This window comes from Drosophila kikkawai, chromosome 3R (assembly GCF_030179895.1).
Source record: "Drosophila kikkawai strain 14028-0561.14 chromosome 3R, DkikHiC1v2, whole genome shotgun sequence".
In the NCBI taxonomy this organism is placed as follows: Eukaryota; Metazoa; Arthropoda; class Insecta; order Diptera; family Drosophilidae; genus Drosophila; species Drosophila kikkawai.
This window is the reverse complement of record NC_091731.1, coordinates 7,037,156-7,065,104: the sequence shown is the minus strand read 5'-3', so window position 1 is coordinate 7,065,104 and position 27,949 is coordinate 7,037,156. Positions and strand designations below refer to the sequence as shown.

At 43.2% G+C, this 27,949-nt stretch overlaps 1 protein-coding gene across 1 annotated transcript; it reads right to left on the bottom strand.

Moving 5' to 3' along the window:
• Positions 1–16,860: 16,860 nt before the first annotated feature.
• LOC121502079 (uncharacterized) lies at positions 16,861–24,660 on the bottom strand. The gene is made up of 8 exons (XM_070286217.1): positions 24,604–24,660; positions 21,566–21,892; positions 21,047–21,232; positions 20,279–20,500; positions 19,795–20,179; positions 18,378–19,711; positions 17,938–18,291; positions 16,861–17,841 (listed from the first exon to the last, which is right to left on the bottom strand). Exons 1-8 carry the CDS (start codon positions 24,658–24,660, stop codon positions 16,861–16,863), a joined length of 3,846 nt encoding a protein of 1,281 aa, XP_070142318.1.
• Positions 24,661–27,949: the final 3,289 nt, after the last annotated feature.

Here is a 27,949-nt window from a genome sequence, read left to right as displayed (position 1 = left end):
GTCTGTCTGTCTGTCTGTCTGTCTGTCTGTCTGTCTGTCTGTCTGTCTGTCTGTCTGTCTGTCTGTCTGTCTGTCTGTCTGTCTGTCTGTCTGTCTGTCTGTCTGTCTGTCTGTCTGTCTGTCTGTCTGTCTGTCTGTCTGTCTGTCTGTCTGTCTGTCTGTCTGTCTGTCTGTCTGTCTGTCTGTCTGTCTGTCTGTCTCATTTATGACCTATGAGTTTGATTAATTTTTTGGCAATTAATTATTTCGTACTTGTACCTTTTTGTTCATGTTTTTTATCTTATTTTTTAATTTTTACGAAAAATAACACAATAAATCAAAAATGCTTTTTGGATGTGGCCTTTGACACCTTGCCACTGCTTGAAAATTAAAAATGAATAAGTTTATTACCACTCAAACTGTTTTTATGTTTTTATTTTAATTAATTTTGTTTTTATTTATATTGAATTACTCGCATTTTTGATTTATTGTGTTATTTTTCCTTTCCTGTTTTTTCTCTTTTTCTCCATTCAAGATTCTCCTTATTATTACACAACACGTAAACACCGGCCGCAGCGGTTGCCTTATTTTCCCGATTTTTGGGCGATCCCTCGACGCACTTCGCCGACCGTGAGTTGCGTAGGCACTGGTCCCCTCTCCGCCGCCGAGTCGCTCCAATGCGAACTTTGTGTGTGCTCGGCTGCTGGTCGGTCTCCAATATCGTAGCTTGAGCTTTTATTCTTATTCGCTGCCAAACCCCTATAAGTTGTACAAAATTCTGCTAATCGGAAACGCCTTTTGTCACTTTTTACTTTCCCCAACTCACCTAATCTATAGGATTTGGCCAACGAAAAAAAATATTGAATCAAGTTGCCTCTTCCGTTTGCTTGCTTCGAGGCGCTGCACCCAAGTCTCGTTCGTCAGCAGTGATCTCTTCTAATTTTTCCTGATTATCACTACTTTTACTGCGAAACCCCTTAACAGCCGATCTGGAACCCGCTCTCACCAGAACATATCTGACAATTCGCCCTGTTGACCTATGCTGCTTTTTTCTTTTTTCACCGTTTTAATTCCGATGGTCTCAATTATTTATTTGGTCATTTTCGACCATTTAAGTAATCAAATTAAATAGCATTATTTATAAACAACATTTTTGGCGCTCTTTTAAGGGGGGACACCTGAGTAACTGGGGGAAAAAAGCGAATTTTTTTTTGAATTATTTTTTGGCCAAATGAAAAAGCCAATCGAAAATTTTTAAAGTAGGTTTTATAATATTAGATGTGAAGTACAAAATAAATTTTTTTTTAATAAATCGAAAACAAAATGGCGGCTTTGCAGCATTTCTTCTTATGCCTTTTTTTTGAAGGGGGTCCGTGGCCGGAAAGCTAACGTCCTTAATTTTTGATCTAGAATCAAAGGTTAGTTTCTATACATCAACAGCGTTTAAAGTTTTAAAATCGTATATATATACCTGTGAGGCATCGCCGCAGAATGGAAAATTTCGACACTTAGACACTTTTGCCGGACTCTATCTTTTGGTATGTTATTTTTAAGACCCTAAAAAAAAAAGTTTTAAGCAAAAAAAAAATTTTCGATTTTTTCAAAATGTTACTCAGATGTCCCTTCATTTGTTCCTCGCCAAATTTGTTTACATTTTCGTAGTGTTGGTCAAATTTTCACTCTTAAGAAGAAGAAATCAGAGTTGCACCGAAAACTATCGCCTAACTATACCTAAACAAACGGTCGTTAGATTTAAATGCGCTTTGATGCCTGTCCATTTGAGAAAATTCGGAACGGCAAAAACTTATGGACCGTTTGTTTAACGCACGCACTATGTTTTTTTTTCGTTTTTTTTTGGCATTGTAAACTCCTGGGTTCTTTTCTATTAATATTTCCAACGGATTGCTTTTATTAAACACGATTTCTTTTTCCGCGATTCAAAACACGTTGTTCTTCCATTTTCTGCCGATCCAAAAGTGACCGTCTCTTCAGTTTTACAAAATCCAACTTAAGTCTACGATCGGTCTCTTATAGATAGCTCTACAATAGCTGGTCACACTAAGGCGCACAATATTAAAAATGAGGGGTTTACATTCGGGCAACCTGATATTTGATCGACCTCGATCATACACACATTCCTATGGTTTTATTACACACCTGCAACCACGGTTTTAGCCTTATATGGTAGTTGGGTAAGCTGACAATTGTCTATATCTGTAATCTCATAACGGTCGTTCGGAAAAACACGGTTTACCCTATATGGGCCACGATACTTGGGTGCAAAATTCTTACAATGCCCTGAAGTCACATCAACATTACGGATAGCAACAAAATCATCGACCTTGTATAACGTAGGTGCCTTATGCCTTAAGCCGTAAGCGGTTTCATTTCGGACCTGTGATTGACGTATATTCTTCGTATATGCTTCGTCCCTTACGGTATCAAAACATCGCGGTTCCTCTTGATCAAATTTTTCTTCCAAATACTCGGTGAGCTCATCCACCACTGGACCACCTTGTTCACAACCAAATAACAATAAACTAGGGGTCTTTCCGGTACTACACTGAACGGAGTTGTTTATACCAATCGCCCTGATTCAACGGCTCTGATAGCTTTCCCAACATCGGTGTCAGAACACGGTTCACACGCTCGACTTGTCCATTTGCCTATGGGACCGCCGTGACTACTTTAATATGATCAATATTTCTGCACGCAAGGAATTCCTTAAACTCAAAGGAAGTAAAACAGGTACCTATATCTAAGATGATTCTGCGAGGCCGGCTATAATATTCGAAATATTTTTCTAAAGACCAGTTAAATCCTTAGTACTGGTAGAATTGACAGGATATAATTTAACAAATTTTGTGAACGCATCAATGATCACCAACAAGTGCTTTCTCTTTGAGTTAATAGACGGAAGGGGACCTAGGTGGTCGATATGGATTGTATCAAACGGGACCGGGGCTTTAGGGATACTATGAAGCGTCCTATTGTGAATACTTCTCGGGACTGAATGTAGAATGCACGGTAAGCAGTTCTATATAAATAGATCGACCTTACTCCTCATACCAGGAAACCAATATTTTTCTCTCAGTTCATTCACACACTTATCTGTCGAAAAATGGCCCAACTTCTCATGGAATTTTCTAATTAGATCTTCTTGCATTCGGCTCGGGACATACACAGTTTCTCACTATCCTTCGCTCTATACACTATCCCATCTAACAACACGAAATTTTCAATTTCACCAATCTCTAACTTCTCTCGCACTCGACGGATTTTCGGATCTCTTATCTGTTCGGTCTGCAAAAGTAAATCAATATCATATGGGGATGCATCTACAACTCCAACAATCTCTTCAACCTCAGGGGAAAACCTAACGGATTTAACTCGTTTCTCAGGACCAGAAGGTACATCATGTTTCCTCGGTTCACAAGAATCAGTAGATCGACAAGGTTTAAAAGTTTCACGCGGCTCACAAGATTCAATAGGCTCACAAGATTTTACACGTTCAGAAACTACACAAGGTGCAGTATGATCACAAGACTCAAAGGAAACACAAGGTTGAATAGGGCTGCAAGGTCCAAGAGGTGCAACATCTCTTGACGGAATAGGACACGGATCAGAAATTCCTTCCACTTCTCTCAGCATCTCTGTTTGCCTACTAAGCGCATCTACATGGGCCATGTTTGACCCTGGCCTATGGGCTATCGAATAATTAAAACTTTTTAACTCAAGGGACCAACGGGCAATACGGGGATTTATAGACTGTTTACTTAAGGTTCGAACCAAGGAACTACAGTCGGTTACTATTAAAAAGGGTTTATGCTCTAAGTATATTCGGAAACGGCGCAAGGCGTATATGATTGCCAGGGTTTCGAGTTCAAAACTGTGATAGCGAGACTCGGCTGCAGTGGCCTTGAGTAGAAGAAAACAGGGTGTAGTTTCTTATCCGGCTGTCGCTGCATCAAAACTGCACCAAACCCGTGGGAACTTGCGTCCGTGTGCAATTCGGTTTCATACTGCGGATTGAAGATTGATAGGACGGGAGGACTAGATAACGCTGTCCTTAGCTGCAGGAATGCTCTTTTTTCGGAATCCGACATGGGAAACGGTCCCCCTTTTTTAAGGAGGTCGGTCAAAGGCTTTGCTACACGCGAAAAATTGGGAACGAACTTCCTAAAATAAGAAAATAAACCGAGACAGGAATGTAACGTCTTGCTATTAATTGGTTTCGGTTCATAGCAGTTAAGTGTGTATCGTTAGGCAGAATTCCTTGAACACTAACATCATAACCTAGGTAATCTATTCGCTTCTGCAGGAAACTACTTTTCTTAAAATTTATCTCAAGGTTAAACTCCACGAGTCGATCTAACAACCTAGCTAATATCTTTTTATGCTCTTCTACGGAATACGATGCTAAAATAATATCGTCCATATAAACAACGATCTGTCGGTTTCTTACAAAGTCTCTCAAGGCGTCGGAAATAAATCTTTGGAAAACAGCGGGACCATTTTTAAGTCCAAATGGCATCCTCAAGTATTCAAACTGCCCGTCCGGAGTCACGAAGGCGGTATATTTTACAGATTCTTCTTCAACACCTATGTGGTGAAAGCCACTCTTAAGGTCAATAACGGAGAACACGGGTTTACTTTCAAGGTATTCTAAACAGTCTTCAATAAGGGGTAACGGAAAATGATTTCTAGCGGTCCTCTTATTCAATCCACGGTAATCAACACTCATTCTCACATTTCCATCTTTTTTCTTAACTAAAACCACGGCTGAGGCATTTGGCGAATTACTAGGTCGGATAATTCTATTGGTTAAAAGATCATTAACGGTTTCGGAAACTATTTCTCTCTCACGATATGACAACCTTCGAGGGGCACAATAAAATGGTGTAGAATCAGTAAGACGAATGCACATTTTGCATTTTTACACACCATAACTTTTAGAAAACCTATCAATGTATTGTTTATATACTATTTCGCGACACTCTCGCATTGAGGCACCACCAAACTCACTGCCTACGTTAACTACGTCATCTTCATTCGATACCCTACAATTCGCGAAATCTTGCATCCATTCCTGAAAGATCTGAGGCTTTGCCGGGGTTGCAGGTGCGTTTACACGTAAATAATTTTCTCTACTTGTCATGTTGTTATCTAACTTATATGAACTAGTAAATAAGGATGCACAAATTAAATCGGTAGATAATGCAATAGTTTTATTTAATGATAACTTATTAAGATCTGTTTTCATAACATTTTTGCGTTTGACTAATTTAAGTGATAAGAGTTTTAGTACATCTCTGCCTAGAAGTATAGGCGTAGGTAGAATAAAATTAGGAATAACAAAAGCTTCAATACTGTAATATTCTTCTTGAAACAAAAGGACAGTCTTAATTTTTCCAAATGTCAAAATATTTTGGCCGCGTAGGCCGCGAAAACTGCTCTTTACTAGGTGTTCATTCTTTACTGCTTGTGGAATAACTCCTCTACTAACAAAACTCACGGGGCTTCCGGTATCTAGTAACGCAAAAATGTTATCAATATCAATGCATCCCTCTTCACCAAGTATTCTTAAGCTTACTAATTGAATCTATGGATTTCCATCAATGGCGTCGTCGTCGTCTTCCTTCTCGTCTTGCCCGTCACCAGTACTGAGGGCAGCTATTCGCACACGATTAGGGCACCGCCGATATTGGTGTCCAGTCTCGAAACAATGAAAACAAGCTCCCTCCGGTCGCTTCAGTTTTTTGCACTGGCTGCTGAAGTGCCCCATCGCTCGGCAATTAAAGCATCTTACGTTTTCGACATCTCCTCCGGTATGTGTAGGTTTTGTTGCAGGCACCTTGTGACGGTTAGTCATTCCTCGGGGCTCAAGGATATTTATTTGTTGTCTGAGGTGGTTGCTGCAAGGAAATTCCCGATCCGGGTTCCAGAGGAGAAGGCCGATAGTTAGGTTATACTTGGACTAATCAATTTATTGTAGATAAGGGTACAAAGAGGTGAGACGGGGTTAGGGTCGGTGATTAGGAGTATCCGCTCAAGCTCGCTGCACTTCGGGCCGGGTCGTCCTTCTCGGGATGCGTTCCGTCGCACTGGGGTCCGCCGTCCGCTCGTCCTTCTCGGGACGCGTTCCGCCGCACTGGGGTCCGCTGTCCGCTCCCGTGCTGGGGTTTCGGGTGGCCTAGCTTCCTAGAGAAGCGAGAGTAACTGGTGGAGGCCCTGAGGTCTCCCAAGTTAGGATATAGTTAGTGAAGGCCCTAAGGTCTATCAAGTTAGGGAAATATGCGGAGGCCCTAAGGTCTTCCAACAATAGAGCAGTGGGTTGAGGCCCTAAGGTCTTCTAAGATCAAGAAGTTTGTTAGAGGCCCTAAGGTCTTCTAAGGTTGAGAAGTTGTTAGAGGCCCTCAGGTCTTCTAAGAAGAGAAGTTTGTAGAGGCCCTAAGGTCTTCTAAGATCAAGAAGTTTGTTAGTGGCCGTAAGGTCTTCTAAGATTGAGAAGTTTGTAGAGGCCCTAAGGTCTTCTAAGATTGAGAAGTTGTTAGAGGCCCTAAGGTCTTCTAAGATTGAGAAGTTGTAAAAGGCCCTCAGGTCTTCTAAGATGAGAAGTTTGTAGAGGCCCTAAGGTCCTCTAAGGTCAGGAAGTTGCTTAGAGGCCCTAAGGTCTTCTAAGATTGAGAAGTTTGTAGAGGCCCTAAGGTCTTCTAAAAGAGAGATGTTGTTAGAGGCCCTAAGGTCTTCTAAAAGAGAGATGTTTTTAGAGGCCCTCAGGTCTTCTAAGTTTGAGACGTGCACGACGGCCCTAAGGTCTACCGAGATATATATAGACTTATAGGGAGGCCCTTGGTCTTCCAATATTGAGACGTGCACGGAGGCCCTAAGGTCTACCGAGATATATAGAGACTTATAGTCTATTTACACCAGGCTGCGTTATTGCGTTAACTCAGTAAACGTAGTTTTTTTTACTAGTAGTTTTTAGTGATGTGAAAAAGTTGCGTCCAAGTTGCGTCCAAGTTGCGTTCATATCGATAACAACAGATTTGTTCGATATTCGTGTCGATTACAACAAATTTTTTAGATTTCTACTCGATATTCGGATTATCGAACAAGTTCCACCACCAATTCGGAAAAAAAAACTAAGCAGCCGACGATTGATAATTCAAATAATTCAATCTGATTTCAAAAACGTCCGAAAATAGATTTGTGTGATACACAATATGTGAAGAAGAAGAGCTGTCGTTGGGGGCACTTCTAGGGGATTGGACGGAAAATGTCTTCGCCAGTCGTCCATTCCTGAGACTGGCCAGTGAAAGAATTGTCAGGACCAATTGGAAGAACTGGTAGAAAGAAAAAAAAGAGGAACTCTGCTTTATCACGAAGACAGAAACAAACTTAAAACAAACAATTAAAATAAAAATCTATAAATTTAAAATGTATATGCAAATTATTTATTGGAAATGTACGCCCAACGGTTGCATTTCTTGATCAGGTTGTCCCTCCCTTATTGCACACTTTTGCTCTGGATATGGCAAGGGACCTCGCTATAGTGGGGTACTCCGCAGAGGATCCCAAGGTGCTCAGGGCAATCCCTGAATTTTGAAGCTCCTCGAAGGTTGATGGAGACATCCCAGCCAATTCCATGAACTTCATCTTTATGTTGCTTTATTTCTGATATTATCAAGCTTTCATCGTTGTTCATTTTCGTATTTTTTTTTGTTTCAAATAATTTCAAACAAGCTGTCAAAAACAAACGCAATAACGCAAGTTTTGTAGTATAAACTAGCGTCTTGCGTTATTGCGTTGATTTCGATTTCGATAGGTAACTCAGGTCGGTGTAAATATACTATTATAGGGAGGCCCTTAGGTCTTCCAATATCGAGACGTACAGAGAGGCCCTAAGGTCTTCCACAAGTTATAGACGTAAGGTATGGTCGGGGTCCGACTATTAGTAACCACTTTACCAGTATACCTTACTTGTCCTTCCTGCTGGCTTACCCTTGCTCCTGTAGAGGACTTGGCAGATTGCTGGCCGAAAACTGAATGCCTCCCAAGGGCTGAGGCTCGCCTTATATAGCGCTCTGGAGAGGTCGGGTGTGGCTGTCGCACCCGAAGACATTTGCCATAATAGTGTGGCCAGACCCTTATCGGGCCAGTGTGACCCTTTGTCTCTGCTCATGGTGCGCGCGCGCATTCAAATTAAACTGGCGCTCTTTACTGTTGGGGTTTAACTTCATTTTATTTTGGTTTGTTGTTCTTTGTCTTTATTATTCTTCATGTGTTGTCTCTTATTCTTATTTCTTAATATATATATTTTGTGACTTCAGGTGTTGTCTTTTATTCTTATTTCTTAATATATATATTTTATTAGTATTAGTATTATTTTATTTAGTATTTATTTATTTAATTGTGCGTTACACGTCACAACCTGCAGCAAAGGTGCAACTGGATGTACCACTCCCGATGTCTTCCGCTTGTCCTCAGGCTGTACCATCTGGTAACGCATAATCTTCTCGCGCAGCTCATCTAGGGAAGCGCAATAATACAATGGCGCTGCGCATCCGGAATGATCCTGCAGACCATCAACAATGTATTTTATGATGTCTGTTTCCTCAAAGGTTCCTTGTTCCGCAATGTGACGCATCGCGATAAAATACTGCAACAACGATTCGTTCTCCAGAATTGAACGACTGTGTATCTGCTTTGCCACCTGGTGATTGGTCATCCGGAAGCCGAAGGTTTTTAGTAGGCTTTCGCTTAGCTCCTTCCAAGTAGCGGGTTTCTCGAACATCACGTATGAGCGGGCCGAACCCTCCAGCATTCGATTGCCCAACAGCCAACGTTGAGAGCTGCTTAATCCGTGCGCAACTGCAGCAAGCTCGAAGTCACGAATCCAAACGTGCACAGACATGTTATCGTCTCCAGAAAATTTTCGCAAACTAGCCTCAAGGTCGCTGACATCAACAACGGGCTTGCAGTCCAGCGAATTGCCTTCCAAGGCGGCAACCTTCGCCTTCAACTCCACGAGATCCTTTCGTGCTGTATATAGCGTCATCTGCTTCATGATTTCGCCCATTTCGTTTGGCCCTCCTCCTGCTCGCACTCCTTTCCCACGACGCTCTCCGCTCTACTCCTTGCCACGCTATGCACAACGCTCTCCGCCACGTCAATGTCGTCGTTCAGCTCTCCGGATTCCATTAAGGCGTCATCATCTTGGTCTATAACCACAGTCTTTACCATTCCCCGCAACTGGGGAATGGTCTCCCTTCCGGTCAACGTGCTTCTCAGAAAGCCATTTAGATAGCTCCTCCAACGTCAGGTTGAATATGTCGGCGTATTTCATCACGAAATAATGTTTTGGGCGAACCCCACACCTGATTTGTAAACTCCTGGATTCGTTTCTATTAATATTTCCAACGGATTGCTTTTATTAAACACGATTTCTTTTTCCGCGATCCAAAACGCGTTGTTTTTCCATTTTCTGCCGATCCAAAAGTGACCGTCTCTTCAGTTTTACAAAATCCAACTTAAGTCTACGATCGGTCTCTTATTGATAGCTCTACAATAGCTGGTCACACTAAGGCGCACAATATTAAAAATGAGGGGTTTACAGCATAAACTCTAATTTTAAACGTATTGAATTGAAATTTGGTGTGAATACATTCCAAAACGACCTACCAAGTTTCAAATGATTTGGGGCACTATTTCATATAGCTGCCATATAACCGATCTGGCCAATTTGCCCCAACTTTTTTGTTTATCAAGCTATTTCTTTTAAATTTGGTTTCTATACATTTTGTCTGATCCCAAGAAGACCTACCAAGTTTCAAATGGTTTGGTTATATTTTAACAAAAAAACTTTTTTGGGTGAATCGGCCAGATCTGTTATATGGCAGCTATATGAAATAGTGTCCCAAATAATTTGAAACTTGGTAGGTCTTCTTGGGAGCTTAAAATATGTGCTCAAACGAAATTTTAATACAATAGGCCTAAAATTGGAGTTTATAGCAAAAAAAAACGGAAAAAACCATACTTATATGGTACTAGAAAAATTTGATTTTATCGAAAACGTGTGGATTCGGACAAAAAGGATTAGTTACTCATTAATCTGCACACTTTGGTTAACAGTTTCCCGTTTACAACTTTTTTCCATGCAAAAGTACTGATCCACGAAACACAAGTACACTTTTTAAGATCGTTCTAAAAATACACATAAACGAAATACGGTACAATTGGACAAAAACACATTTTAACGACAAAAACATTGGTAAACTTTAGTTTTATATACCTGGACAATCATTTTCCATATTTTTTCATTTCACTTTTGTGTAAGCTTTCACCAAAACAAACAATCAAAGTCGCAAAATTTTTGCCCCCAATTTTATACAAAACAGGTGGTACATAATTAGCTGACTTTAACAGCGCGAAAGCAGAACAGTATTGCTCCACATATTAAAGTTAAATATTTTTTTTATCTGTCTAGGGTGTTTAAAAATTAAAAATAAAAAAAAATTTAATATTAAGCCTAGTACTCTGACGAGAAAAAACCGCTGTATAAATTTAGACAGCGGCCAAACTCCATATAAAAAAAACGGTGTCGAAAAAAAAGAAGAAGAACTTTTAGACACGTCGTTTTTTTCGGTACTCTGACGACGAAAATGAAGCCTGCGAAAATTGAATGGCGTTGCCAGATCAATATAGTAAACAGCTGATTTGGCGCTGTCTAAATAATTCATTTGATTTATTTAGACACCCCTAATGGAGGGAAAGTTGAAGGAAAAAGGTGGCACTGATAGGGGCTGTCAAGGGGAAGCCCATAATATGGAATTTAACCCACAAAGGACATTTTAATGCCATATTTATTAATATTTTTAATTTTTTTTTTTGAATATTTGTTTACAAACAGCTGTCCAGTGTGACCAAAGAAAATCCTTAAACTTCCATAAAAAGTACATTTTCATGGCATTTCAGGATTTTCCTTAATTTTTTTTTTTTGGTCACACTAGCTCGGTAGCGAAATAAACAGCGATTCCGCTGTCTAATTTAGACAGCGGGTTTTTCTCGTCAGAGTACTAGGCTTTAACAAAAAAAAATTTGACTATGCCAAAAAAAACGGGGAAAAAAACCGTAGTGGGACGGTGGATGCGCGTTGACGGTGTGTGGGAAGACCCTATTATAAGTATTTTTACCTGACTGTTTCGCTCTACCAACAGTATGGCACCCTTGGCGATAACTTTTTGCTATGGACTTATTGACCTATCGCCAAGACAACAAAATTTTGTTGAACACGATAAAAATTTGGTCAAATCTGAGGTGGGCTCAGAAATAAATTTTTTATTAAATATATACGTGCCAGAATAATCTTGTGGTGGTGTGGAATAAACATCAATAGACCATTGAGTATTTTTTTCCCCTTTTTTCCTTTTGTAAATGAGATCTGATTTCATATATGTAATAAAGCCATTTAATTCTCATTCCGGACAGACAAAGGTGCCTGTTCGCCCAATTGCGAACTGGCCGGTACGGCAAATTATGTTTCAAAGAAAAATTCAAGTGCGGACACAAAAGATGGGCTTCTCAACGCTTTCGATTCCAGATTGCGAGTGATTTCACATTTTATTCAAGCTCCTTCTTGAGCTGTTTGATTTACAAAATAATGGGTTCTTGAGTGAGTGAGTAAGAGAGAGAGAGAGCTTTTAGCTATATGAGCATGCAAGCTCAGCTTCAATTACTAAATGTAAACATTGTATTTCAACTATAAGCTGCCACTGAATTGCCTAAACAGTGCCCGGAGCACCGATTTTTCGTTTTCAAAAACGAAAACGAAAAAATCGTTCGTTTTTGATTACCGAAGCATTCCTGAATATATATGTACTATCTTCCCAATCAGTGCATTTGTGTGGAACGGAAAATGAATAGTTCATCAACTATTTAGGCTGTTTAATAACAGCAAGACCGCAGATTGCGTCAGATTTTACCCGCATTAAATTTAAATGAATTAGATGACGAGGAATTTGAGTTTGTCTAATGATTTTTCTCTAACAAAGAGCAATTGCCCCTTAAATGTGTATTTGGGTGGTATAGGCTTCCAAAATATATAAAATAGAGGTAGCCGGTTTATATTATATTAAATAATAGCAATTGGGGACATTTTGGGGCAAGAATATACAAAAAAAACACAAGCAATTTTTGGCATGCTTGTTGCTTTGGAGCCATATTTTAAATTCCATATTTCATTTGGCTCCCAGCTTTGGGGAAACGCGTGCAGCACCAATCTAAACATCATACAGCGCGCCCAATCAAAAATCCTGAGAAAATCACTGGGGCACCATGGTATATTCGCAACGAAAACATCCACAGGAATATCGGCATTCTTGCAGTTAAGAAAAACAAAAACAAAAACAATAGAAAAACAAAAAGCGTCTTACAAGGAAAAACTCTCTGCCCATCCAAATCCTCTAGCAAGGGACTTGGTACGGGTTTTCAGAAGAAGCCGTCTACTACGTAACGACCTTCCAACCCAGCTATAATTAGTCAGGGCCATTTACTCTGAACCAGTCTACAAGACTGCTAGTTAGGTAGTATTGTAAGATTTGATACACTTATTGTTAGTCTCATCATACATGAGAAGATTCAATAAATAAAGCAAAGCGTAAAAAAAAAATATATATATATATTTCATTTGTTCCTCGCCAACTTTGTTTACATTTCCGAAGTGAATGGTAAAATTTTCACTGCTAAGAAGAAGAAATCAGAAAAACTATCACCTAACTATCTCCAACAAACGGTGGTTAAATTTAGATACGTTCTAACGCGGTACAAAATGAGAAATTTTGGAACGCCAAAACCTTAAGGGCGGTTTGTTCGACGGTGAATGCTGTTTGGCGCTCTGTGGGAAGACCCTATTACCGTTTATTTTTGAGTCTTAGTAGTCCTAGTGATCCCTGCAGTACCACATTTTATCAATAGGCCTCTTTCATCAAGAATTCATCAACGTGCCGACTGCGTCTTCGACAGAATCGACGCTCTGCCGACTGCTACTTGAACACGAACTCTCTTCGGATACCCGAAGTCCCTTCAAGTCCGACTTGTCGGTGTACGTAAAAAAAAAAACAAAAACAATTTGCATGGGCTTAGTTTATTGAAGTACGAAACAAAGTAGGAAACGCAACTGGCGTTGATTCTCAAAGCTTCGAATCCATATTTTCGGAGCAGCGGCACGCGATAGTCCCGCAAATTAGAGAGAGATGGTAATAGTTCGCTCTATCACTTATTTATTTATCAAGAATAGCAAATATTTGCCATTATAAATCGATATATTTTCCTCTGACCGGATAAAGAGTGTTTTTTAATGAGGCAAGGATAGGTGTCTTTGATATTATTAAAGTCTAATGACATTTCAAAATACAACAAAAAGTACAGAGTTATAAAGCAGTCATGACCAGCCCATTACTCTAGCCGCTCGCATTGTTTTTGTATTTGCTCCTATGCATAGGCAAAGCAATCACCGGTTAATTTGTTTTACAAATATCTTAGCATACTGATTTGGCTTCTTACAATCCTTCTCCCCCAGCTGGGAAGAAAACTTGTATCCGTCGGCCGACAGCGAAAAGTTAAACTTCGAGACGAAATCAAAACCCAGCAGCGCATCATACTCAATGTCCGCATCCTCCACTACAACAAAGTTGTGTGTCGTCATCTCCTGATCCACTGCAACCTCAGCCAAAAAGTAGCCAACTGGGAACGTCATCCTCTTTCCAAACCCACGCAGCTTCGACGGACATTGACATTGGGTATTTTTTTGAAGACATACTTGCGTAAAATAGTTACGTCGGCTCTCGTATCTACCAGACACTTTACTTCCATGTCGTTGATGGTAACATTTTTCATGCGATTTGCACTGCGTACAACTTGAACACCTGCAGCTGACCCAGAGCAATCCCTTGACATGTGACCCTCTTTGTTGCAACTGAAGCATTTCACGGCAGAATTGCAATCGTTGCGAAGATGATCTGCAGATCCACAATTGAAGCAGTGACTTCTCCTGTGGTTGAACTCGCGCTGCTTCCTTTTGTTCGACATCCACTCTCCATCGTTCGGCTTGAACGGCCTCTCGCCCACGCGTTCGTACACCTCATACTGTTCCTTTAGCTCTTTGAACGTTTTGCAACAGTAGAGAGAGTATTTGAAGTCACTCCTCATGTTTAAGCCATCAACAACATATCGGATCGTACGGATCTGAAGGTACATCAATGTTGCAAAGTGACTCAATCTTTTTCATCAGTTGTAGGTATACATGAAATGATTCGTCCTTGCGTTACTTCCGATTACGGAGCTGCTCATGAATATTAGTGCTGCACACATATTCACGACTGAACTCTGTATACAGCAGCATACGCATCTCTGATTATTGGTGTACAAAAGTAGAATCCAAAAACATTTTCGCCGTATTCGTCATTTTAGCACGAGCCTGCACATACATTTGCTTGGTGTTTAGACGGTAGGCTGCAGCATTCTGCTCGAAATTGTCGAACCAATTCTTTACTGGAATAATTTTCGCGAAACTTTCCGCTGTAATGAGCATCCACTGTTTTGCTCATCCGATCTAAACTTTATAGAAAGCAGCTGCACAAGGTCTTTCAGCGTTCTTGTGTTTTCGTCGATCGAGCTGCTCTCAACTGCTAAAACTGTTGCATTTTGCCTTCCACTTGTTCCGACACGATTCTGCATGCTTCTTCTTGCAGCCTTTTGTTCTCCTATGGATTCGGAAAGTTCATGCATGCTTTTAATTTCATCGTCATTCTCCTGTTCACCAGCTTTACCAAAGTTATCCATTCTGATACTTTTATCCGCTGCGACAGATCTAGTGTAATACGACTTCACACACATTCCCTTCCGCTATCCGCCTTCTAAACTTCTCAGGACTTGCAATTTAGGTTTGGACGAGCCCCAAAATGTGAGATGGGTTGATAGCCCTCTTAGGTTGTTCTTTATTATAGTAAGTTTTTTATATTATATTTATTCTGGTTTTTGCAAGTTTTCCGTCTTTGTTTTTTTTTACTTTTTCAGCTTTCGTTTTGTTCTTTCCTCTTTCGTCTCTCTCTGCTGACTTTACTGCTGAACTCCAAAAACTGAATGAAACTTTTCCTCTCCGTTCCTACTTTGCTGGTGTCACTTCGAAGCTCTCCGCCTGCTTCAATCAATCCCCTTTTTAGATAAATATATCATTTTCAGAAAAAATATCGATATATTGATATTTTGATTCGCTGCCCAGCGCTAGATGCCCAATTTAAAAAGGCAGTAATTTAAATTTGTTTAACATTACATAACACTGAAACTGTACTGACCAATACCAATTTGTATTGAAAAACACTTTTTTTGTGAGAATGGGACCGCTATATACATATGTAAGCGTCACTTTGTGCGTGGTAATTTCGATATTAATGCGAGGACTTGGTCCGCTTTATTCAATTTCATAGAAGTAATTAAAACTATACAAGCGGGAGTGAGAGATCGCCGATCGCCCAGAGTCAAAGCGTCCGCTAGAAGAGCGAGAGCGCAAGCTGCGCAAGAGCGCAAGCTGAGAGCGAAAGCGCGCTGAGGAGCTTTGAAGAAGCGGGAGCGCTTCGGAGTCGCGCGGGGGGGAAACGAAAGCTCCTGACCTGAACATTCCGCCCCCCTTGCAATCACTAGGGTTGCAACATAGTCTGCTCCTCATTACGGCGTGTGACAGGCCCCGGACAGGACCCATCCAAATACGGTGCTTTGGGCCACCGGCAATCCATCCTGCACTTTCAGGAACCCAGGCTGCATCACTTTAGGGTACACATCCGCGCCCAGGATGACGGAGATCGTAGCCGGAAGGTAGAACCGTTCATCAGCCAATGTGATGTCCTTGAAATAGGCCGCACAGTTTCATCCAATTGTCGGATCGGAATGCGGACGCGCACGTGAGTCTCCACTTTGAAAACGAGATCGAGCCGGACATGGGCGTTCGTTTTCGAGCCGACGGTGGCTGAGCAGATCTGTTCAGCATCCACAGCTGTCGTCGCAAGTCGCAAAGAAGTCACCAGCGACGCGTCAATGCAGCTCATAGGCGTGCATGGGTCGATAAGCGCCGCTGTGTCGAACACTCGCATTCCGGTGTCAATCCGCACCAGCGCGGTCGGGAGGAGGTTCACGCTGTGTCGCTGAAGCAAAGTGGCCAGTGAAGGCCCTGTCGGAACTCTCTGCGTGGCGAATGCCGCGGTTCGTGGAGAGGCTTACGAATGCCGTGGACAGGCCGGATAGTGCCGAGGAGAGGCCGAAGAGTGCCGAGGAGAGGCCGAAGAGAGCTGAGGAGAGGCCGCAGAGCATGATACAATCATACTATGATTGTCGGCCGCAGAGCGCCGAGGAGAGGCCGAAGAGCGCCGAGGAGAGGTCGAAGCGTGGTGAGCAGAAACTGGAGCGCGATGAGAGAGCGGCGTCAACTGACGCGAACGGCGTCGATACATCGGCTGCTCTTGCATATGCAACAGTGTGCGGTGCTCTCCGTTGCAGATCTTGCACCTATCGCCACGGCGGCACGCTCCATCCGAATGCTCGTGAGCCAAGCAGTTGGCGCAATAGCGATTCGCAAGGACCGCGCGGAGCCTCTTTTCGACGCTCAGCCGCAAGAATCTGCGGCACTTCCGTAGAGGGTGGACTCCGTGGCAGACTCGGCAGCGGTAGGAATTTATACCTCGTGTACGCCTGCTCTCCATTTCGACGGCGCTACGTAGACGTGGGAACATTGTGATCTGGATTAGGATACAGAAGAAAGAATTAGTATGCAGTCGAAAATATGACTTAGAACTAGCGAAAAAAAAAACTACGGAGTGAGGATACGGCTAGTTATTGAGATTTTTCGGAGGTCGCCCCCGGAAGCAATACGACTTTTGCGACAGGGCGCTTAACGATTCCCCGAGCAGTACGAATATTCACCACTCGGACATGACCATCGGGTCCGGGAAACACGGAATCAATCCTGCCGAGCCGCCACTCATTGGATGGCAGATTATCGTCCTTGATTATAACCATCTCGCCCACCTCGAGATTTCTTGTGGGGACTTGCCACTTTGTTCGCTTATGAAGCTCCTTGAGGTACTCTTCCTTCCATCTCAGGCGGAATTGCTGATGAAGAGCCTTAAGGTGCTGCCACCGGTTGATAATTGAAGTGGACGCACCCTTTATTTCGGGTTCGACGGTGGCGAGAAGGGGTCCACCTACGAGAAAATGACCTGGCGTGAGTGCTAGCAAGTCTGTGGGGTCTTCGGACATCGGGGCGAGTGGACGCGAATTTAGACAGGCCTCAATCTTGGCCAGCAATGTGGAAAGTTCTTCGAACGTATACTTTCGAGTGGCTGTGGATTTATAAAACAGCGTCTTGAAGCTTTTAACTCCAGCTTCCCACAATCCCCCCATGTGCGGGGCTCCTGGGGGTATGAATTGCCAAAGGAGTTCCTGGTGACTATAAGCATTCGTCACGGACTCCTTGACAGCTTGCAGAAATTCACGCGACAGCACTGCGGCTGCACCAACAAAGGTCTTCCCATTGTCCGACTGAACTTGTCGAGGGCACCCTCTTCGCGAGACGAATCGTGCGAATGCTGCGAGAAATTTCTCTGTTGTGAGGTCAGAAGTAGGCTCTAAATGGATAGCCTTCGTGGAGAAACATACAAACACCAACACATAGCCCTTGGTAATCAGGCAGGCTCTCCCGGTGTAGTTCTGTATATCAAACGGTCCGGCATAATCCATGCCCGTGTACGTAAAAGGCCGCGAAAAGGACGTTCTTTCTTTTGGTAATTCGCCCATGAGTTGGGTCTGCAACTTCTTTTTGTGGATCACACATATTTTTCAGGAGAAAATTACTGACTTGACTAAGTTCTTGACCCTTGGTATCCAGAATTTTGAGCGGACCAGGCGTACCATTAGCTGATTACCGCCGTGCAAGGATATGCGATGCGTAAAGGATACAAGGAGACGCGCCAACTGACAGTTGTATGGAAGAAAGATCGGATGCCGTTCATCATATTGGAGGACTTCGGAGGCCGTCACCCGACCACACGCCCTGATGAGGCCGTGAGGATCAAGGAAAGGATTCATGTTCTTAATAGAACTGGATGCTGGAATTGGCCGCTTTTGGCTCAGGCAGGCATATTCAAGCGCAAAGTATCTGCGCCGGGTCATGAAAATTAGGAGTCGCTCAGCTGTGGAAATCTCTGTATTGGATAGCTGCAGCTCGCCTGGAATAGGTCGTTTTTGCGAGCGCTGGATGAAGCGCTGAACATAGGCGAAAACTCGTAGTGCCTTGTCGAGCTTGGAGAACCGCTCAAGCATGTCCTACTCCGGACATGCCAAATGGCAACGTATGGTCGCTTCTTGATGTCGATGTCGGAAACTGGTTCGTAAGGTGCAGTCCAGGAGTCTTGTGGCTGAGTTAGCCAGGAAGGCCCATGCCACCACAGCTCACTGGTAGCCAGCTCTTCAGCCGCTTCTCCACGACTGGCTAGATCTGCTGGGTTGTGCTCGGAACGCACGTGAGACCACTGGCTGGCATCAGTATTTTGAGCGATTTTAGTGACTCTATTTGCGACGAAGGTCGTCCACTGACATGGTGGCTTGTTCAACCATGCCAGCACAATAGTGGAATCAGTCCATAGAAAAGATTCTATACGACCGAAAGGAATCTGAGGCAGAATTGCAGTCCACAAGTCTGCCAGAAGGACGGCTCCACACAGTTCTAGACGCGGGAGCGAGACGGTTTTTACCGGAGCGACTTTGGTCTTTGACGTTAGAAGATTTGATGAAATGATTCCATCACGCTGGATGCGAACGTAAATCGCTGCGCCATAAGCCTTTTGGGAAGCATCGCAGAAACCATGGAGTTGGACTTGTACACCTGGTTGAAAATGTACCCAACGCGGGATGCGAACTTGGTGGAGGAAACTGTAGCTCCGAAGGAAATCATGCCAGCGATGTAGTAGTTCTGCAGAAAGAAACTCATTCCATTCGACGCTGGCTAACCAGATATCCTGCATCAGGATTTTGGCCTGAACCACAAATGGGGAGAGCCACCCAGCTGGGTCGAACAATTTCGCGATTTGGGATAAGACGTCGCGTTTGGAATAGTTTGCCTGAATGGTGACCTCTGTTGGAACAAAATAGAACTCATCCGTCGTAGCGTTCCACCGTACTCCCAATGTCTTAGTGGTGCTGACCTCTTCGAGATCAAGAAAATCAGTCGAAAGTAGATGCTCTTTAGGAAGTGCTTTAAGGAGTGCACGTTCATTCGATGTCCACTTGCGGAGAGGGAATCCAGCTGAGATCAGAGCTGCTTGCAGCTCCTGAATGGCTAAAATAGCTTCAGCTTCTGTATGGGCTCCTGCTAGCACATCGTCGACATACATATAGTTTAAAATTATATGCGACGCCCGTGGATATTGGGCGTTGACATCGTCGGACAATTGTTGCAGTGTTCGTAGGGCCAGGAAAGGGGCACAATTCACTCCAAACGTGACCGTCTGAAGCTCGAAGTCAGATATATCCCCTTGGCCATTTCGAAAGAGGATTCTCTGAAACGGAGTGTGCTCTTGGTTAAGGAGAATTTGCCGATACATCTTGGTGATGTCGGCATTGAAAACGAATTTAAACGTCCGCCACTTCAGGATTTGAAGAGTGAGATCGGACTGCAGTACTGGCCCTGGACACAGAATGTCATTAAGGCTGTTCCCATTGGAAGAAGGACTGGATGCGTTGAAAACTACACGAACTTTTGGGTCGCACTTTCGGGCTTGAATACTGCGTGATGGGGTAGATAGAAATATATCTTGTCAGTATTTGGAGGCACCGTTTTCATATGGCCAAGATCGATATATTCTTGGATCACTGAGTCATAAGTGTCTTTGAGAGCCGGCTCCTTCTTCAAGCGAGTCTCATTCCTCAGAAATTGTGCGAGTGCGGAACTCCTGGAATGCCCCAAGTCAATGTGCTCTGAATCCTTGAAGGGCAGGGATACTATATATTTCCCGTCGCAGGATCTGGTAGTTGTTCGGACGAAAAAGTCTTCACACAACTTGTCCGTCTCCTTTATCAGTCTGCATGGAAGATCCTCCACCTCCCAAAATTTTGTGAGAAGTGTTTCCATGGTTGCTTCGGACTCTATGGATATCTGTGTGGTAAAAGACGAAACCCTACTAGTGGTTGAAGACACTGGGCCGATCAAAATCCACCCGAAAATGGTCTCTTGCGCTAATAAAGACCCACATACGTTTGGCCTCCAGCCTGATAGCAGGACAGACGGAAGAATATCCGCACCTAGAAGAAGGTCTATCTGAGACGGCTGGAAAAACGACGGATTTGCCAATGGCATATTGGGCAGCCTATCAAGAATGCTTCGATCAATTGTGCTTGTCGGAAGATTGCCGGCCAGGTTCGGCAGCACAAACGCCGTCGTGTCGATCTTGAGCATAGGTTTTGCCGGAGTGCCCATCTGGAAATGACACATTTTTTGTGAGACACCGGAATTGGCTTGGTTGAGCCCTGTGACTCTTGTTGTTACGGCTTGAAATGGAAGTTTAATCCGGTTGGCAAGCCTCTCAGAAATGAAAGTGCCTTCAGAGCCTGAATCTATCAGGGCACGTGCTGGAAAATTCTCTCCTCGGTGGCACACATGAACTATGGCCGTACCTAGAAGTACTCCTTGTTGGTTGGAGGCGAAATGAACTGAAGTGTTTGAGATTGGCTGCTCAGGAGGGTGAGCCGGCGCTGTGCTAACAGCATTAGACGGATTATCTTTGTGCAAGAGCGTATTATGCCGTCCCCTGCATGTGAAGCAACTATGCCTGCTCGTGCATTCACGAAGATTATGTCCCCTTGCAAAGCAATTAAGGCACAATCTCTTATGTTTAATATATGATGCTCTTTGTGGTTGAATCATCTGGAGAAAGCGAGGACAAAGCCGAACTGGATGAGGCTCTCTGGAGCAGAGATCACAAAATCGTGCGCGTGGCCCTACTTGTGTCTCGAAGGTATTTACCCTCCTTGGTTGTGCACTTCTGGGCTCCCTCGAATGCTGTGTGCTGGAAGAATTGGGTCGGACATCCTCAATTGCTTCCAACGTGCGATATCTCTCCTCGAGAAAGGAATTCATTTCTTCCCAGGCTGGGATTTCGGACTTATTGGTCAAGGACTGCTCCCATAACGAGAGAGTGACCTTCGGCAACTTGGAGGAGATTAGAAAAATTAGAAGGCAGTCCCAATTTTCCGTGAAAATTTGTGAATGCTCGAGGGCTATCAAGCACCCTTGGATTGTGCTCTGCAGATCTTTCAAGGCCGTGCCTGATTCACTGCTTAGGGTCGGAAGACTAAACAGGATTTTTAGTTGGCTGTTTACCAACAATCGCTTGTTTTCAAAGCGATCCTGAAGCGCTGACCACGCGGATTGGAACCCATCATTAGTCAGCAGAGACTTGGCCACAATGGCGTGAGCTTCGCCGCTAGTTTTGGCGTTTTAGTGGAAAAGCTTTTCCACTGGAGTTAACCTGGAATTATTTACATAAATGGCCGTAAACAGGTCACGAAAAGTGGCCCAGCGCAGATAATCTCCGTCAAAGATCTCTGTATCGCATGGCGGAAGACTGCAACCCCTCGAGAATGTCTCTGTCGGCGGAGCTGTTCTTGGCGGTGAAGTGGGGGCGGACATACGGTCGATGTCTTCATTTAGCTTGGAAGCACATCTTTCGTACACCGCATAGCAGTGCTCGTATTTGTTTTGAAGTAGCGGAAGATTTCCGCTACCTCCCTCGCGAAGAGCTGCTTTGGAAGCGGTTTCATACTCCCGTTCAACCTTTTCCCATAAGGATTGTATCTGATCCAGACGGATCTTTAAGGTAAACGAACTAGGCTCGGAAGGGGCTTTCAAATTTGCAAAGACGGTCGCTAGTTGCTATGAACTCAAGCAAAATACCGTCTAAAGTGCTCTTGGCTTTGGATCTCAAATTACTTGAAGGTCCCGCGCCCGTGTTTCTCGGACTCGGTTCCCGCCTTTGACTTCCATCTATTGAAGGCGCTAACTGCGGTAACTGCGCTCCCTCCCTCTTCTGACTCGCGTCGTGGGGAATTGATTTTTGTCATTCCGACATTTTTTTTGGATTGGATTGGCGAGAATATGCCGTAGAATTCGAATGTTAGACTTATTTGCTCCCAATACCGTCAACTAAATCGACGAAGTAGAAATGTGAGACGGTAAAAACGAAACGAATATGGATGGCAAAAATATGCCGTAGAACTCGGATGGTAGATGGTGGAATTAATCAATCTCAGAATTAACCAATAAAATTCGAATGGTAGAATTATTTGCTCCCAATACCGTCAACTAAATCGACCAAGTAGAAATGTGAGACGGTCAAAACGAAACGAATATGGATGGCAAGAATATACCGTAGAACTCGGATGGTAGATGGTAGATGGTGGAATTAACCAATCTCAGAATTGCAAGTAAATAAACTGGAAAAAATTTACTTGAAGTAGAAGCGACGATAATAGAAAATATGTGTAGAGGACTCAATATTAATTGGAGCAGATGCGACGAGAATCGAAAATTTATTTGTAGTGGAACCAATATTAATTGGAGCAAATGCGACGAGAATTTAAATTTATTTGACCAAATAACTAATTGCTGGACGGAAATGCCGAGTTGTTTATTATTTTCGTATTTAATAGTAAACCAATAAATGCAAAAAAAAAAAATATATATATGGAGTACCCTTGACAATTGCGGATATTTAATCGAGTGCAAAACTTTAAAAGTATTTAATGATCAATTAATTGATTAATTATTAAAAATATTAATTATAAAGAAAAAATAATTCGATGGGAATGGTGGGATCGGAACACCTGACACCTTTTTTCTCAACTCAATGTTCGTTGGGATGCGCTGCCGGCAATGTAAAGCTCTTGGTTATGTATGTACATATGTATGTATGTAGATGTCGCGGCGGCAGCGGAACTATGTAAGGCGCACCAATAAAATGCAGAAAAAAAGACGGACACTGGCTTACAAAATTTTGTTTTAATATTTTATTCTTTATTTATTATGTTTTTATTTTCTTGGTTTTAAAATGTTGTATGTAACTGTATGTGGAATGTATGTATGTGTATGGGGAAGAAAATATAATATGTAATATATATGTTTTATATGGAGAAAATATATGGATTTATAATATAATAATATATATGTATATATATGGATGTTAGCGGACTGTATTTCGATTATTAGTAATTTTTATAATGGAATTTTATTTTCTATCGTGCTTAATAAAAATCAATGTCTTTATGTAAGCCGATACCCGCAGTACCATTCATCAACAAATTCATCAACGTTTCATCAATAGCCGAAGCGTGTTGTTCATCATTTCATCGATGAATTGTTGATGAAAGGCTGATGAAATGTTGATGAATTGTTTATGATTCATCGATGAATTGTTGATGGATCATCGGTGAATTGTTGATGAATTGTTGATGAATCATCAATAGAAACGAAGCCCATGCAAATTGTTTTTGTTTTTCTGTTGACGTGCACCGCCGAATCGGACCCGAAGGGAGTTCGGGTTCAAGTAGCAGTCGGCAGAGCGTCGATTCTGTCGACGTCGCAGTCGGCGCGTTGATGAATTGTTGCTTAAAAGGCCTACTGATGAAATGTGGTACTGCAGGGTATGTATGGACATATGTATGTATGTGTTTTATTCTTGTGTCGGAACGGTTTTGTACATTGATGTACGGATAAATGCCAATATGTATAGAGGAAAGCGGACGAAAAAGAATATGGCGACGTTCAAAACGGAGACGGATTGAAAATTTGCAAAATGTAGGAAATGGAAAAAAGAAATGGAAAATTCCTCAACTGCCGTTGTCAGGAAAACTCGCACTTGGAGTCGATACGGAAAATTAATCTTGCAGCAGAGTGACCGAAATTAATTGTTCGGACTACTGCTGAAGACCGGCAGCGAGGGGGCGACGGAATAGTTCGTACTTATCTTGGGAAATAAGAAACGCCGAGAACTGCTGGTGTGGAGTTGAAAAATCCGGAATCCAAAAATCCAAAAAAATCGAAAAATCCAAAATCCGGCTCGAAGGACCAAATGTTCGGCTGGGGGGAAAGTTCTCAATTCCGTAGACTAAGCACACACTATTAAACACTCCCGCGCCGCAGTCGTAAAACACCGGAGAAATATTACCGCAAGAAAAAGTACAACCAACGAAAAGAAGTAGTAGGCCGGGGGGGGGCGTGGTAATTTCGATATTAATGCGAGGACTTGGTCCGCTTTATTCAATTTCATAGAAGTAATTAAAACTATACAAGCGGGAGTAAGAGATCGCCGATCGCCCAGAGTCAAAGCGTCCGCTAGAAGAGCGAGAGCGCAAGCTGCACAACAGCGCAAGCTGAGAGCGAGAGCGCGCTGAGGAGCTTTGAAGAAGCGGGAGCGCTTCGGAGTCGCGCGGGGGGAAACGAAAGCTCCTGACCTGAACAATGAGAAAAAATGTAAAATTTCTTTATTTGTAAGAAGATTAAAAAAGATTTCAGCGCTATCATACTGCAACCAGAGGCTTGTTGTACGTGGTGAAACCTGGGACCCAGGGGCGTCCCAACATTCTGAAATTCTTTGCCATCCGGAATTCTGTGCCAAGGGTGCACAGCGTCTGGAAAGCGCTCCTTGTGTGTGAAGAAGTGAGGAGGAGTATACAGGAGAGCTTCAATTGGAATCCAGATTAGTACGTTTATAGCCAGTGAATGCTGCTATACAGATTTCTGCGCAGCAAATGAACACAGTAAATGGAAATACCCCATGGACAACGGCTCCCTGTATGCAACAGAGGGCTGCACGTGGTCCAATCTTGACGCCTGTTCCCTATCCACATATCCAAGGGAACAATGTAGCCCAAGCCGCACTGCCACACGGCGCAGCTGGGCCTTTACCGATCAGTACATCGTGGCCGGATCCACAACGAAATGAAGTTGGATTCATGGCAAATAATGGAGCACAGGCCGCACCACCAAGGGGCGCGACAGGATTCATACCAAACAGAGCAGAGCAACCAGTAATGCCAGGGATTCATGGCGAATAATGCAGCCATGTTTGGATTCCAAGGCGGTTCAGCGGGATTTGCCCCGCCATTCAGTGGATTGGGTTTCATGTAACAATGTAACCCCAATATGGCGAACTTTTCCCAACCCTACAATTCTGGAGTTAATGCCGGTGGACCAGGTGGATATATGCCGCAGTTTGCCAGCACACAGTTTCAGCAGGCAGGGAACAATGCAGTTATGCTGACGCCGACTCAGATAGCTGCGCGTCAAGTTATATCAAGAGGATTACCTGTTTTCTCCGGTAAGCCCGAGGAGTGGCTGTTATTCATAAGCAACTATGTGCAGTCAACAGAAAGATGAGGATTTAGCAACGAGGAGAATCTCATCAGACTTCAGCTTTAGATGCTGTACAAGTTAAGCTTATGGTTCCAGTTATGGTTCCATATGCGATCGGAACGTTGAGAATGTTATATGCACGTTCGGAAATAGTGCACGCTAGTGTGCAATGTATACTAAAAGAGGAACCACCAATCAAACCGAACAATTTGGAGTCCGTAATACGTTTGGTACTTGCGGTGCAGAATTATTGCGCGACCATGTTGTCGATGGGTTTACGTGATTACTTAAACGATTCAGCTGAGTGATTTTGTAGCTAAGCTGTCGAGCGATTTTAAGCTAGATTGGGGCGGACATCTTTTGGCAGCAGGCGGCGGAAATTTAGCCGCCTTTGATAATTGGTTATTTGATTATCAGCCTGCAGAGAAGGAAAAAGGTGGCAGACACGTGAAGGAACGCCAATTAGTCCACAATACGGTGAAAGGCTATGACAAGAACAATCAGAATCTGCAGGATCTACAAGAATTATCGAGCCCAGGATGTGACGGTGACCATGAACTTGTAAAATGCAAAGTGTTTTTGGCCATGTCAATCAAGTCTAGATTAGACATAATAAAGGCAAAACGACTATGCTTATGTTGCTTTGGGAAGCATATTGCTCGGAAGTGTAGTGTAAAGAAGACTTGCAATGTCAATTGATGCAAGTTAAAGCACAATAAGCATCTACACTTGAAGCGAGTTGTGAACGAGGACCAGATCAAACCAGAGAAGAAAACTAGCGATATAATAACCAGTGAGTCAACTGTTTTCTTCCATGATAAAACGACAAAAAAGGCCCTGTTCCGATATATACCAGTAACTTGTAACCAGTAACACAATGGGTCAAGACCCGTAGATGTCTTGGCCCTTATCGACGAGGGATCATCCTGTACGCTAATGGAGCGCAAGTTAGCTGATGAGCTGGGCTTAGACGAACCAGAAAAGGAGCTCTGTTTGAAGTGGACCCGGGATATTACGCAGACTGAAGCCAAATCCAAGCTCGTCTGTATCAATGTTTACGCTGCCGATTGCCTAGATGTGAAATATGTGCTGAAAGGAGTGCGCACTATGAGCAACTTGGATTTTCCATTGCAAAGTATTGATGATCAAATGCGTAATGATCACATTCACCTAAGGTCCGTTCATGTCTCGACGTACTCAAATGCTAGAGGCCAAATGATCATTGGACTGGATCACATTAAGATCTGTGTGCCATTGTGGGTACAAGAAGCTAATAATGACGATCTTATTGCGGTTCGTTGCCAATTGGGATGGTCTGTTTATGGCCGATATGGATTGGACGAAACCATGCCGCCAAGTGTGCTGCATGTCTGCCAGTGTACGTGCGCTACACGAGCACTCGACGAGGCTGTGAAGGCTCATTTTTCGTTGGAAGCTATTGGTGTGAGCGTTCCCGCAAAACCACTGCGATCGAAGGAAGATGAGCAGTCGCTGAAGATTATGAACCAAACTACGAAGTACATTTCCAATGACAGTTGCTGGGAAACTGGGTTATTGTAGAGATTTGAGAATGTTGTACTGCCGGACTCCTATCCCATGGCTCTTAGACGTCTCAAATGTCTCGAGTCAAAAATGCTTAAGGATCCGGAACTGAATGAGTTTTTGAGTGATACCATGCGAAACTACGAGAAGAACGGTTACATTCGAAAACTGCAAAAACGAGAGCTGGCTCATAATCAACGTTCTTGGTATCTCCTGTCTTTGTCGTGGAAAATCCCAACAAAAGAAAGAAACGTTTGGTCTGGGACGCCGCAGCACAGGTCGATGGCGTGTCTTTGAACGATACACTTTTAAATAGGCCGGATCTGTTGGTATCATTAATGGGAGTACTGCTGCGTTTTCGAGAGCGACCTGTAGCTGTAACAGGTGACATACGAGAGATGTTTCACCAGAATTTCTTATGGAGAAATGGAGAAATTGATCGTCCGCCGGATACATATGTAATGCAAGTGATGACCTTTGGCGCTTCTTGTTCGCCGTCACTTGCCAACTTCGTATTGAGGCGCAATACGGAGCAATTCGGCGAGAAACATCCAAGCGCGATAAAGGCGATCTTCCGAAACACGTTTGTTGACGACTGGCTGGAGTCGGTAGATAGGGAAGATCGGATGATTCAACTGGCAACAAATGTGAAAGATATCCACACCAAAGGTGGATTTGAAATGAGAAATTGGCTTTCAAACTTCAAAGGCGTCCTTCAATCCCTGAATAACTCACGGGAGGCGTCACGGAAATATCTTGGCGTGGAGAAAGAACTTCAGGAGAAAGTTTTAGGCATGCGGTGGCTACCGGAGTCAGACATGCTAACGTTCGTCATCAGGCCCGAGTTGTTGCAGAGGTCGGAAAACCACACAAAGCGTCGAGTGTTGAGTATATTAATGTCCATATTTGATCCGCTTGGGATACCTGGATTTTTCAACATCCGCCCCAAAATCATCCTGCAAAATATATGGAGAT

What these genes read in the sequence shown, in the direction of transcription:
- LOC121502079 (XM_070286217.1), bottom strand. Translation starts at nt 24,660, where the DNA reads ATGTTGGGACGCCCCTGGGTCCCAGGTTTCACCACGTACAACAAGCCT. An exon ending in CGCAGTATTCAAGCCCGAAA is followed by an intron (nt 19,712 to 19,794) that starts GTGCGACCCAAA and finishes TTCTGTGTCCAG; the next exon opens with GGCCAGTACTGCAGTCCGAT. An exon ending in ACATCAAGAAGCGACCATAC is followed by an intron (nt 18,292 to 18,377) that starts GTTGCCATTTGG and finishes GCCTATGTTCAG; the next exon opens with CGCTTCATCCAGCGCTCGCA.